This window comes from Rhinolophus hipposideros (genome assembly GCF_964194185.1).
Source record: "Rhinolophus hipposideros genome assembly, chromosome: 16".
In the NCBI taxonomy this organism is placed as follows: domain Eukaryota; kingdom Metazoa; phylum Chordata; class Mammalia; order Chiroptera; family Rhinolophidae; genus Rhinolophus; species Rhinolophus hipposideros.
In genome coordinates this window covers 36842181-36855554 of record NC_138062.1, presented here as the reverse complement: position 1 = coordinate 36855554, position 13374 = coordinate 36842181, and the positions used below count along the sequence as shown (strand labels likewise).

The 13374-nt window shown below is 33.9% G+C and overlaps 1 protein-coding gene across 1 annotated transcript in view; it reads right to left on the bottom strand.

Annotated features, from left to right (window-relative positions):
• LOC308509197 (putative ATP-dependent RNA helicase DDX60) overlaps window positions 1-13374 on the bottom strand; it is a gene marked incomplete at both ends in the record, with an annotated part of 70641 nt that overhangs the window by 42318 nt on the left and 14949 nt on the right. The window contains 4 exons of the mRNA XM_081076950.1: window positions 1675-1838; window positions 3227-3479; window positions 5956-6122; window positions 8681-8796. Coding sequence (XP_080933076.1) covers window positions 1675-1838; window positions 3227-3479; window positions 5956-6122; window positions 8681-8796 — 700 coding nt within the window. The remainder of the gene's footprint in view (window positions 1-1674; window positions 1839-3226; window positions 3480-5955; window positions 6123-8680; window positions 8797-13374) is intronic.

Below are 13374 nucleotides of genomic sequence, written 5' to 3'. Positions count from 1 at the left end.
ATTATATACCCTTGCAATATGAGGTCAGGATACAGCAACCAATGAACGAGATATCTTATCGATATTATGGTTGGATTTGGACTATGAGCTCATCTCATATTCAACATTGAGATAATTTTCTGCAGTGCAATTCATTTCTATATCCACATAGCTTCAAAAGTCTTGTTAAATATGACAGGTGAATTTTATCTGTGGCACTTGGGTAATCAAAATGCAGGGCTGTTTCCATGCTGAATGTGAAGTATAATATGGGAAAACAAAAGCCACCTGGGAAAGCTAGCCTCACGCTCTCCACTGGGGCTTACAGAATTGCCAAGTAGTGGCCCAACGTAATAAATCCTGAGATTATGGAAGCAAGCTACAGCTAGAAAGGATTTATGGGCAATGTTAGAATTCTTCAGGAATGGGCAAACTAGCAAAAGGCTGGATCTTTGGGGTAGGTCAGTATGAAGACTTGGGAACATTATAGAGCCATTAAAGAAAGGTCTAGTTCAGGAGGAAATGAAAGTCTAACTATGCTTCCTCTTTCTGACCAGTTACTCTGATTTGGTTAATCTGGTCCATCTCTCTGAGGGTGAATTTTAATTCTTTCCAGAAGTCTTCAGAAATCTCCCAGATAAACAGACAACAAAATTTATAGGCAACACTCAAATCTATAAAATTATTTCCTTCCCTCTACACTCCCCTCCTTTCTTTATTCCTTCCTTTCATTTATTGAGCAGGTTTTTAAAATTACTGCATTATGGACACAGCAAGAAACAAGACATAAAAAGGCCATGCTTCTATTGAACTTACATTCTAATTCTGGGAAACAAACAATAAACAAATGGACAAAACATACACAAAAAAATTCAGATAGTGACATATGCTGCTAAGAAAGAGAAATTAATCTTTTAGTGACTTCATGGGTAGGAGGGAAGAATGGAGGAAATGCTACTTAATATTGATGGTCTCAAGCCAGCCATAAAATGTTCCTTGGATAACATGATGTGTCACCTAAAACATTAATAACCATAGAAGTAAGCCATATTAACATGAGAGGGAACAGACGTTCACATAGAAGAAATAGCTGATGCAATACTATGATGCAAGAAAAATAATCCTGTTCACGTAACAAACAGAATGATTTGAAATGGGAACAGATTGGTAATTGAGGACCAGATATGTAGGGACTTGTGGGCTTTGGTAAAAAAACAAAAAATCATTCTAAGTAAAATGGGAAGCTCCTGTGTTTTATCCATTCAGGCTGCTACAACAAAAATACCATAAACTGGGTGGTTTGCTAAGAGTCTGCCCCTTACAAGATCCTCTTTTTGCTCTAATGTCACATGGCAAAGAGAGGAGCCAGTCTTTTGTAAAGGCGCTAATTCCATTCATGAGGGCTCCACCATCATTACCTAATCACTTTCCAAAGGCTCTAGTTCTAAATACAATCACTCTGGAGGTTAAAATTTCAACATGTATTTTGGGGGGAGGACACAAATATTTAGATCATAGCACCTCTACAACAAATAAAACATACATCCATAAAAAACATTAGATCTGTGTCTATATAGGACAATGCATGACTAATTATTAACTTAATCTAATAAACATTAATTCTAAATACATCCCACAAAATATTTCATACACACGCACACATGAATGTCACATAATATTTTCTATAGCATCTACCTGAGGAGATAATGACTGTGCCAAGTTGTCAAATCCAATATATTTTAGATACTTGGCTAATTTTTGTCGATGTGTATTTTGTAATAGTTCTGAATATTTTTCATAGATTATGTGAATTCTTTTCATCAAGTTAATTATTATACTTATATCTCTGGATTCTGCTTCTGTTGGGAAAAAAACATTGGCATGCGTAATTTAAGTTACGTAACATATTGATAATAAACCCCCCAAATTGACTTAATTTTATTGCAGGATTTTAGAAAAACATATTCATATGAATCACTCATAATAATTGAGGGATTCATAGCAACTACTATTGCATAGCAGTTGAGTATGGCCTTGAGTTAGAATAGGGTTGCCAGTTTTAGCAAATAAAAATATAGGAGATCCAGTTTAAGATATATATTTCATGACATGCACGTATACTAAAAAATTGTTATTTCTCTGAAATTCAAATTTAATTTTTCTGTGCTTGATTTAACAACTTGAAAAGTTACCTCTCTAAGCTTCATTTTCTTTATGCAGATCATGGGGATACTAATAATAGGTCTCGCCTCATATAGTTATTATAAAGATTAAACAAATTAATTTATACAAAAATACAATAATGGCAGCAGTTATTATTAATCGTAAGGATTAATATGGAGTACAGGCTGAATTGACTTTTTTTTTAAAAACAAGGCCATTCCATATTTTACTTTTTTAATATTTACTTTTCTGTGAACACAAGAGATAAATATCTTTCATCTTCCCTCCAATCAGAAATGTTCATTCTCTGGCCCACATCCAAAACACTGTTGTGCCCCAGTTTACTAATTATTTATTGTCTGCTTATTTTTTGGAGTAAGAGAGTTATATTAAAGTTCTTTCCCTGTTATTGACATTTGATGGACACATAATTTGTTCTCCTAGAACCTCGGTTTATTAATGTAATATCAGGGCAATGTAATCTGCATCAGAGAATTGTGAGAATCTCTCTCTCTATATATATAACACACAGTAGGTCTTCAAATAACATCATTTTGTTCAATGTCATTTCATTATAACACTGATGAGATGCCATAGGAATTTAACTCCTATTAGCCTAAGGTAAAATCAGGTTCACTATACACTTGACGTAGCAGAACCCATCGATGACTTTACATGAGGACTTATTGTATGAGTATATAGTTTTGGTTGTGGTCATTGCAGTATGTTGCCTGAGTCCCTTGAGAGACTATTCATTAAGGAGCTCAGAACAGGGCCCATACATACTCTTCTCTTCAGAAGCCCCCTGGGTACTGAATGAGGTACTCAGTTCATGGCTAACCTTGAAACACTGTTTACTGAATTGAATTCCAAATTAAATCTATTTCGCCAATACATATCACATTTACAAACAGTCATAATGTTGTTAGTAGTTAAAACAAAAGGAAATCGTCTTACTCTTTAGACATCAAAAAGAGTTCCTGGAAGTGATACAGGCTGGAAGACTCTGCATATGTGGTCATTATCAATTATTTTGCTCTGTTCTTACTGACCTTGTATTTCAAGAAATTAATATTTTATGTACCTGCTTTTAAACAGTATTCCATCCAAAATTTGAAACAGGCATCCAATCCTACCATTTCTGCAGTAAATTTTACAGATTTAACAGAACATGTTTGGAGAAAATCTTCTAGTCTTTTTATTCCAGAATTAGGATTTTCTTTAATTTCCTTTTCAATATATAGGGACAAGTTATTCCATCTTTCTTCCTCTCTTTTCTCTAGTTTAGCTAGCTGTCTCTTTTGATTTTCCTCAATAAATTTTTCTGCATTTGTCTTCTGGGAAAAAAAAAGAAATAGGAAAATAATCAACAATAAAACAAGTGTTTCCAGAATAATACATTTTTAAAGAAATATTTAGTATCTTAGGCCATTAGTTTACCATTTAGGACACTGAAATAGCGCATCAAAAAGGATCTTACAGGTCCTGAATAATTAAATGAGAGCATCTATATTTATACAAGCATGATAATTCAACATTCCCTTCTCTCCCTCCTCAGCTATTATTTTCTTAATCCAGAAAATAAGTGTTCTGGCATTCCAAGCCAGTGGGGTTGGGTCTAAGGAAAACAATATCCAATTGGGAAATGTATCTTTTGTAAAACTAGACAATTGTGATGTAATCACAAAAAACTGTCCAGGAGTGTACCATACTGTGCTTTATAGAAAAACAAATATAACTCATGTCTAAAAGATGTCCAAAAGAAAGCTAGTAAGCCTGAATGGGGTACAAAGTCATCAGGTCTAATATTGTAATATCTGAATTATTGTATGCAAAAGAGAATGCTTCCATAGCCAATCTCTGTAACAACTTTCTTGTCTAGAACTCAGGGTATGTGCTTATTTAACTCTCTTCTACCATCTGTCTCCTCCACATGAAAACAATGGACCATTTTAGAAACTTCCGAGTGCCAGTTAAGTGATGTTAGCTCCTCATGGGAGTAGCACATCCTAACCAGAGGTAAAAAGATGTAACTGGAGAGAGTAGTCTATAGGGTAACATCCAGAAAAAATGAGCTTCCTTAAGAACAAAACAGAGAATTAAGACTCAAAACATTTTCAATATATATGAAACAGAATGTTAAGTTTAAATATGTGTAGCTCTTGATATGAATAAGCAGAAGGAAAAATACCCTCTCAATAGTACACAAAGGACATGAAAGAAATTCATAGGGGAACAAACCCAAATGGAGTCTAAATTTTGAAAATATACCCATATTACTGGTGTCCAAAACATTGAGACTAAAACCTCTCATGATAGGAATTAAAAAAAAGGAAAAGAGGGGGGAGAGGGTTCACGGTGTGAGGGATGTAAAAATAAAATAAAATAAAATAAAATAAAACTATAAAAAAAATTAAAAATTTGTTTTTGAAAAAAAAAAAGGGGGGGAAAGAGAAAAAAAGCAGGCACTCTCATACATGGTGGTGGTCATTACAGCTGAATGGTTAAAGGGGCAGGTTCCAGAGTCCATCCTGGGTCAGCAACTCACTAACTCTGTAACTTAGCACAGTGTTTTTCACATAAGAGTTCAATAAATCAGTAGCATATTATTATTATTTGTATTAATATTAAAATAAAAATAAAAGTTGGAATAGCCATCTTAAATAAGAATACGTTTCAAAATGAATATTTAAAATGTTTGCATTTAAAAGTTTTCATAGCCTTTGATCCAGCAATGACTTTTCCAAGTAATTATAAAAGGGTAGAAAGATTCAGATAAAATTCTATTTATCATAGCATAAGTTAGAATAGTAAACTAATGGAGACATAATAAACAATTAAAAAGAAAAATAAACATATAGAATATTATACAAATATTACAAGGAAAAGTTTATTCCTAGCTCATTGAAATAGAAAGTTCTTCAAAATACATCGTTTAATAGGGAAGCATAATAAAACCACATGTGAATTTTAAAATTGTTTGTGTGTTTTTGTAAATATGTATATGTAGATTGAAATATTTCAAAGGATAGTCACCAGAAAGCTAATAAAAGTAACTTTGGGGGTGGGGCAAAATTTTCGTGATTTTTTTTGATACTTTTCTAGATAACCTAAATTTACTAGATGTGTTTATAATCTTTATAACCTTTATAATCTTTTTTTCAAAGCTATTTAAAATTTGGGAAACAATGTGCTATTATGAAAGCATAGTTAATGACAAAGAAAAATGTCCATTATATATGTCAATAGGTGGGGAACATAGGTTAAAAATACATAGAGGGGTTGGGGAAAAAAATTATGAGTGGAAATGATTGAAAGATTGTGCGTCAATATGTTGATAGTGGTTATCTGTGGGATGTGAGTATAAACTTTTATTTTTTTCCCTTTTTTCTTACCTTTTTTTATACTTCAAAAATAATTCAACATATAATAGAATGCCATATTATATACAGACACAAAAAACGTGTTTCACAACATCTTTAGTAACATGAAAGGGAAAATGATAACAAGAAAATGCATTAAAATGCTAAAAGTTTTTAACTCTGCATGAAGTTCCGATTAGGATTTTATTTTCTTTGTTATACTTTTCCTCCTTTTACAAGTATTTTAATTTTTTGTAATTCATGGTTAGTATTTAGAGTCTACTTGATTTGACTGTTATTAATTTGCTTAGAAAAGGGAGTTATTTCTTCTTTAATAACACATGAATTTACCAGTGTGCATAATTCTGGATATTGTTCATGAAGGTCCCACATGTAAAGATAGAGCAGTAGGGACCCCACATGACTGAGCCCTGATTGATCAAGAATATACCTGGTGTTTTCTTGTCTTTTGCACAGAAGAATTTTCTGGAGGTGGCAGAGCTCTTCCTCTTACGATCCTTACTGACCTGTTACTCCCGATCAAAGATTTCCCAAACACGTGATAATAATGATGTAATTTCTGTATGTCCCTTCTTTTTTTGGCATCTTTGGATTTAACTGTAGGAAACAAATAAATTACTAAAATATGCTAACAATGTTATTCATAAATAAAAGTTTCATTTAGAGGACATTCATGAAAAAAGATTTTGGCAAAGACTCTTAGAAACTTGCACTAATCTATTTACAGACATGTTAGAGATTGAGATATAAAAACTCAAATTATTTGAGCCATATTTAAATCATATGGATGAATCTAAATCAGTGTCTGTCATTTGTATTTTCACTTTATTAGTATTTACTAGGCATTATGAGTATGCTCCATAGAATAAGTCAGTAGTGAGCTTATGTCTTTCTTTTCTTCCAGAATATCAAAGCCATCAGAAAAATCTCAGCTCTTTGGCCTTGTTGATGGTACTGTGTCCAAGGTCAGGAACGAAGCCCACAGACACTCGAAAAAGCATCTGATTTAGAAAAAGTTTCTGAAAACTACCCCAAAATTAGGTCAGAAACATTTAACTAAAACAACTTTATCAAATTCCAGGTAATATCACAGAATGGACTCTGGAAACAAGTTATTAAATTTTGCAGGCTGGACATAACTAAAAGACATGTCTGCTTTCTCAATTGTTTTTTTTTTTTTTTACGGCTTTAGTCTACATTTTCTTTCCTTTTTTTACCCATTTCAGGTGTACAAAACAATGTAACGGCTAGACATATACACCCCTCACAAAGTGATAAGCGCCCTCCGCCAATCTACTACCCACTGACATCGTATATACGTAGCTGTTATAGTTCCACTGACTCTATTCCCTATGCTGTGCTTCATGTCCTGTGACTACATATATTAAATTATAGTTGACATTTAATATAATTCAGGTTCAGCTTCAGATGTACAGTGCTGTGGTCAGGAATCTACGCCATTCATGTAGCAGTCTCCCTAGTAAGACAAATGTCAATCGGGAACCCTACAAAATCTTTACATTATTGATTATATTCCCCAAACTGTCTTTTGTATCCCCATGGCAACGTTATGGCTACCAATTTGTGCTTTCTAATCCCCTCAACTTCTCCCTCATTCCCACCACCCTCCCATCTAGCGACCCAACAATTCCACTCTTAGGTACCTATCCAGAGAAATCCAAAACGCTAATTTGAAAAAAATATATGCACCCCTATGTTTAATGAAGCACTATTCACAACAACCAAGACATGTAAACAACTGAAATGCCCATCGGTAGATGACTGGATTAAGAAACTGTGGTACATTTATACATTGGAGTATTACTTGGCCATAAAGAAGAACGAAATCTTACCAGTTGCAATGACATGGATGGACTTAGAGAATATTATGTAAGTGAGATAAGTCAGATGGAGAAAGACAAATACCACATGCTCTCATATGTGGAATCTAAAGAATAGAATAAATGAGCAAACTAAACAAATAATCTCTCCACTGGTTTTTCAAAGCAATTCCTTTAAAATGTTAATCTGATCATGTCACTCATGTGGTTTGAACATTTCAATGGCTTCCTGTTCTTCTATTATTCAAAATCCTCACGAAAGCCTACAGAAGCCTCCATGATTTGTACTCATCTCACATCACTCTCTGGACTCCGGGCTCTCTGGGGTTTCCCTACTAGTCCCCATCACTACACACACCAAGCTAACTATCTTCATCTTTCAGATTTGGCTTGAAAATCCCCCAGTCCCTCAAGCCAACTCTCTTTATACCCTTTGCACTTGATTGTAGTATCATCACAATTTTAAATAACTATCTCCAATGGTTTGCTTAACATCTGCTTTCCCTGCTAAACTATGAGCAATACCAGAACAGGAACATATATATCATGTTCCCTGCTATACTCCTGGAGTCCAGCACAAAGCTGGGCACATAATAGGTTTCAATTCATAGAACAGTAGCTGAATGTGTGTGCCAGACATCTGCAATACCAATCTGGCAGCCACTTCCCAATCTATAAGGAATCCTGATTGTGTGCAACTGATTTTTAATTTTTCCTATACTGATTTTCCTCTACAGGTTTTAAATCCAAGAAGAAAAAAAGATTAACAAACTATAGAGGCCCATAAAATATCACCGCCAAAACAATTATTAGATTATTTGAATATTTAATATGTATTTCACTTAATTAATATAATTACTAAACAATATTTTACAGCAAGTTATTAACATAATTAGTAATTTGGGCAAATAATGAAAATAGAATGTGATTAATGAAGGCATTGGGTCTCATAAGATAATACAATAGGAATTCTTAATTGAGAAGAACCAAGAAGTAAAGGAACTTAAATAACAACATGCAAAGCAATTTATTGTAGCAAACTAAGGAACATTTTTAAAAGATCCTGTCTCAATAAAATAGATTTTCTCCCCAATAGATTGGAATCTCATTTTTCATACTATAGAAACTAGCTTCTTCCTGGTTTTGATGTGAAAAGTGTTGGAAATGTCTGTGGTAGCCTGAGAGAGAGAAGAAGGAGACTATAAATTAGACTTTGTTAATCACAGATGAGTTATTTTTTTTCTTATACATATACTATAATTCTTTAATATATAAGAAAGTTGAAACCGTTGACTAGATATTAATTACACTTACAACCACTATTGCACCTAGTTCTTTCAAAATCATCACTGAGAGGTCTATGAGAGTGCCAGTGTATGAGTTCATCAAATTCTTTCTTCTTCCAATGAGATGTAACAGCTGGATCATCACTGGGAAAAAATAAAAAAGCATATATTATAATACACCGATAATTTTTTTTGTTTCAATTATAAGCCCTGAACTTATTTAATGGGTCTCTACCCTTAATTTTACAACTATAAATTAACAAAACCTGTTTTAAAAAACAATTTCTCTCAAGAAGAAATAGTCAAGTGGGCAAGAATATCAGTAGAACAGTCATCTCCATAGCAATAAAACATACATATTAAGAATTTATTTGTATGTGGGATTGAATTAGTTACCAAATAATAATGAAGTGTATAGTTTTACCCATAAAAGATGATATTTCTAAAGTTGAGAAATCTTTCCGGATTATTTTAGCTTGTTGTTTGTATGTATGAGTGCATACTTGTAAAAAATGTCAAGCACAGACAATAATTAAAGAATAAATGACACCCATGAACTGACTATTCATTCAATTCCAAGATATCCATCGAGTGCCTGCTATATGCCAGATACTCTTCTAGAAACTGAGACTATGTCAATGAACAAAACAGACTTAAAAACTGTCTTTGTGGAGTTTATATAATGACAGAGGGTTACAAACAACAAAGAAACATAAATGTAAAATACAGTCATGTGTTGCTTAACGATCAGATACATTCTGAGAAATGTTTTAGTCAATTTCCTCATTGTGCAAACATTGTGGATGGAATGCACTTACACAAACCTAAATAGCATAGCTTGTTTCTAGGCTACAAACCAGTCCAGCATGTTACTGTACTGAAAACTGCAGGGGATTATAACACAATGGTATTTGTGTATCTAAACATATCTAAACATAGAAAAGGTACAGCAAAAATGCTATAGAAAAGATAACATGTGTGTGCACACTCTCATACGTTGCATGGCCAGGTGTGGGGGCTCTGGAGGGAGGTGACTTCAGAGGGAGAGTAGATGTCAGGAGGAGGGAAGGAGAGCAGAGGAAAAATAGGGGAGAGAAAGGCAAAGCAGAGATCAAAAGAGACCCAGAGAGATAAAGTTCGAGAAGAGAAATAATAAAAAGGAGAGGGAGAGGGAGAAAGAGAAGAGAAATAATAAAAAGGAGAGGGAGAGGAAGAAAGAGAGAGCAGAAAGGGACTGGGAGGAAAAAGATAAAAAGAAAAAAGGGAAATGACTGTGTGCACAAGTGTGTGTGTGTGTGTGTGTGTGTGTGTGTGTGTGCATGTGTATGGCGGGGGCGGGGGGGGGGCGCAGCACAGAGGGTAGGCTCCTGGCTCCCCTCCTTCCCAGCCCTCTCTTCTCACTCCCTTGCCAACCCAGGGCCACAGCCTTGGGCAGGCAGAGGAATGAAGGATGGATGGACAGCATATTGAGTCTGCTTGTCTGTTTAAACCACTCAACATTACTAGTGAATTCAACACCATAGTTGGGTCCAGCTTTTTCTTTAAACATCACAAACAAACTTTTTGCTTATAATCCATTAAAATCTTATGGGACCACTGTCATATATGTAGTCATCATTGACTAACACATCATACAGTGCATGACTATATAATACTATGGCAGATGGTGAAAAGCAGGAAGGAGAAAAATAAAGAGTGAGTTCTGGGAGGAGGAGAAGCAATGGGTTAAGGGTTGTCTGACTCAAAACATTTTGAGCAAATTGAATAGCAAATAGAAAGGGTGTAAGGTGGGAGAGCAACCACTATATTCAAGAAGTACAATATCAAGATATGGAAACAATCTAGGTATTCATTAACAGATGAATGGGTAAAAATGTGATAGGTAGATAGACACAATGAAATATTATTCAGCCATTAAAAGAAGGAAATTCTGCCATTTGAGACAACATGGATATACCTAGAGGGCATTATGCTAAGTGAATTAAGTCAGACAAAGAAAGATGTATACAATATGATCTCTCTTACATGAAGAACCGAAAAAACAACAACAACAACAAAAAAAAACCCAAGCTCTTAGAAACAGAGAATAGAATGGTGACTGCCAGCGCCTGGGGATGGGAAAAAATGAGTAGACGTGGGTCAAAGGATACAAACTTCTAGTTATAAGAAGGATAAGTTCTGGGGATGATAAGTACAGCCTGGTGACTTTAGTTAACAATACTGTATTGAATTCTTGTAAACTGCTAAGAGAGTAGATCTTACCATGTTTCCCTGAAAATAAGACCTAGCCAGACAATCAGCTCTAATGCACCTTTTGGAGCAAAAATTAATAGAAGACCCGATCTCATATCATATTATATCATGTAAGACCCGATATTATGTTATATTATATTATATATTATATTATATGTAAGACCCGGTATTATATTATATATATTATACTATATTATATTAAAGACCCGGTCTTATTTTACTATACTTATAGTATAGTAAAATAAGTATAAGTATACTTATACTTATTTTACTTATAGTAAAATAAGACCGGGTCTTACATTAATTTTTCCTTCAAAAGACACATTAGAGCTGATGGTCTGGCTAGGTCTTATTTTCGTGGAAACACAGTAAATGTTCTCACCACAAAAAAGGCTAATTAAGGGAGGTGATGAATGGGTTAATTAACCGTATTGAGGTCATCATTTTCAATACATTTGTGTACCAGATCATCACATTGTACATCGAAAACTTACACAATGTTATATGTCAATTATATTGCAATTAGGCTTGGGGGGGATGGGAAAGAATAGTAAGGAGGCCAGAATGAACAAAGCAAGAGAATTTGGGACAGATTAGTAGAAAATAAGGTCAACAGGTAAAGGAGAGTAGGTTCAAGGACAGAGAGCAGTAGAGCTCTGTAGTCCTTTTTACCCGCGTTAGTTCAAACTCCCAGGAAGGTTTTGAGCAGAGGAAAGAAATAATCTGGCTGCTGTGCTAACACAGGGAATGAGGCAAAAGCAGAAGCAGGAGACCAATTAGGAGGCTACTGCAATAATGGAGAGATCAGTGCATATTGTCCAGGGTACGTAGGGTTGGCAGAAGCAAGAAAATACTCTCCATGTATTTGGGGGGAAGAGAAATGGGTTAGACTGAGAGACTGCATGTGATATGAGAAACATAAAGAGAAGTCAAGCATGATTCCTAGCATTCTGCCCTGAGAAACTGAAAGAAAGGGGAATATGGAGACAGGGACACTGAGGGCAAAATGAGCTTCCTTCTAGATCAGGAGTTTAGTACTTACAAATTGAGTTTGGAATGAGACATCCAATTAATAGAATTAGAATCAGGAGTTCAGAGGATTGAGTCAAGATACAATTTGGGGATTTCATAGTAAAAAAAAAAAAAAAGGCTGGAGATATGAATTCAATACATGCTAGCAAAAGGTTGCTATTTAAATTTGTGATACTGGATGACCAAGGGAATGACCACTCACTTTGTGAAATGTTAATGATTTTCCAGTTTTGCTTCAGATCTTATTTATTTTAAAGAAATAAACCATTGCAGATATATTTTAAGCCTCCTAGATACTACTAAGAAATCTCATTCTTCTCTCTTCCAAAAAGTAACTATCCCCTTGTCCCATGCAAGTTTATAGACTATTACTAAATAGACTGCACATAAATGATAATCATGATAGATACACCATTCTCTACCTTACGGTGTTGCATTAACAGTATGATTTTGAGATTTATACATGTTGATGTGTGTGTTTGTGTAGTTATTTATTTTCATTGTGTAGTATTGCATTGTATTAATTTCCACAATGTAATTTTTATTCTCCTACTTCTGCACAAACAATACTGCAATGGTCATTAATGCAGTTTTTCCTTACTCAAATAAAGGAGAGTTTCTCTAGTTAAATTGCAGGTTGTAGAACATACACATCTTGAACTTGATTAGGTTTTACTAGATTCTATCCCACTATCAATGTTTGAACGTTTCCATTGCCTCTCTAACTAGCTTCCATTGCCATACACATTTAGCATCACTTAGTCTTATAAATTCTTCCTAAAATGAAAAGTGTTGAATAATGACTAATTGAATAATGACTAATTTTAATCTTTATTTCATTGCTTAACAGTGAAGTTGAATATCTTTTTAAAGTTTCATTGGCTATTACCACACTTTATTACCACACTTGCCTGTCTATTAATTAACTGCTCCTATTCTTTTCTCCCTTTTCTTTTGTCTCATTCATAATTTTTTTTACGAATGATAGGAATTCTCTATACTAAATCCTTGATATTAATCCTACCTATGCTAGTAACATACATTTTAAACATCTCCAAAATTTTTGTATTACAGTATTTAATTTTAATATTGTCAAATGTATCACTTTTTTCTCAATAACTTAAGTTTTGTAATGTATTTGAAAGTTCTGATACCTGTACCCTGGAATCATAAAGATATTTTCCTATTTTATTCCACTGTTGTCTTTTACATTTAGATTTCTATCCATTTGTAATTTATTGTATTGAATGATGTCATGTAGGGATGGACTTCCTTTTAAAAAATATATACATATTTTAAAAATATATAACATTTGCAAAATAATTTGTTATTTTTGAGCGATTTGTTTTGTTATGTCTGCCATATATGCAATTGGTCAGATTGACTTTACTTCCAAATTCTCCAGTCTCCTGGTGAGACCATCAATGTCTACAATTT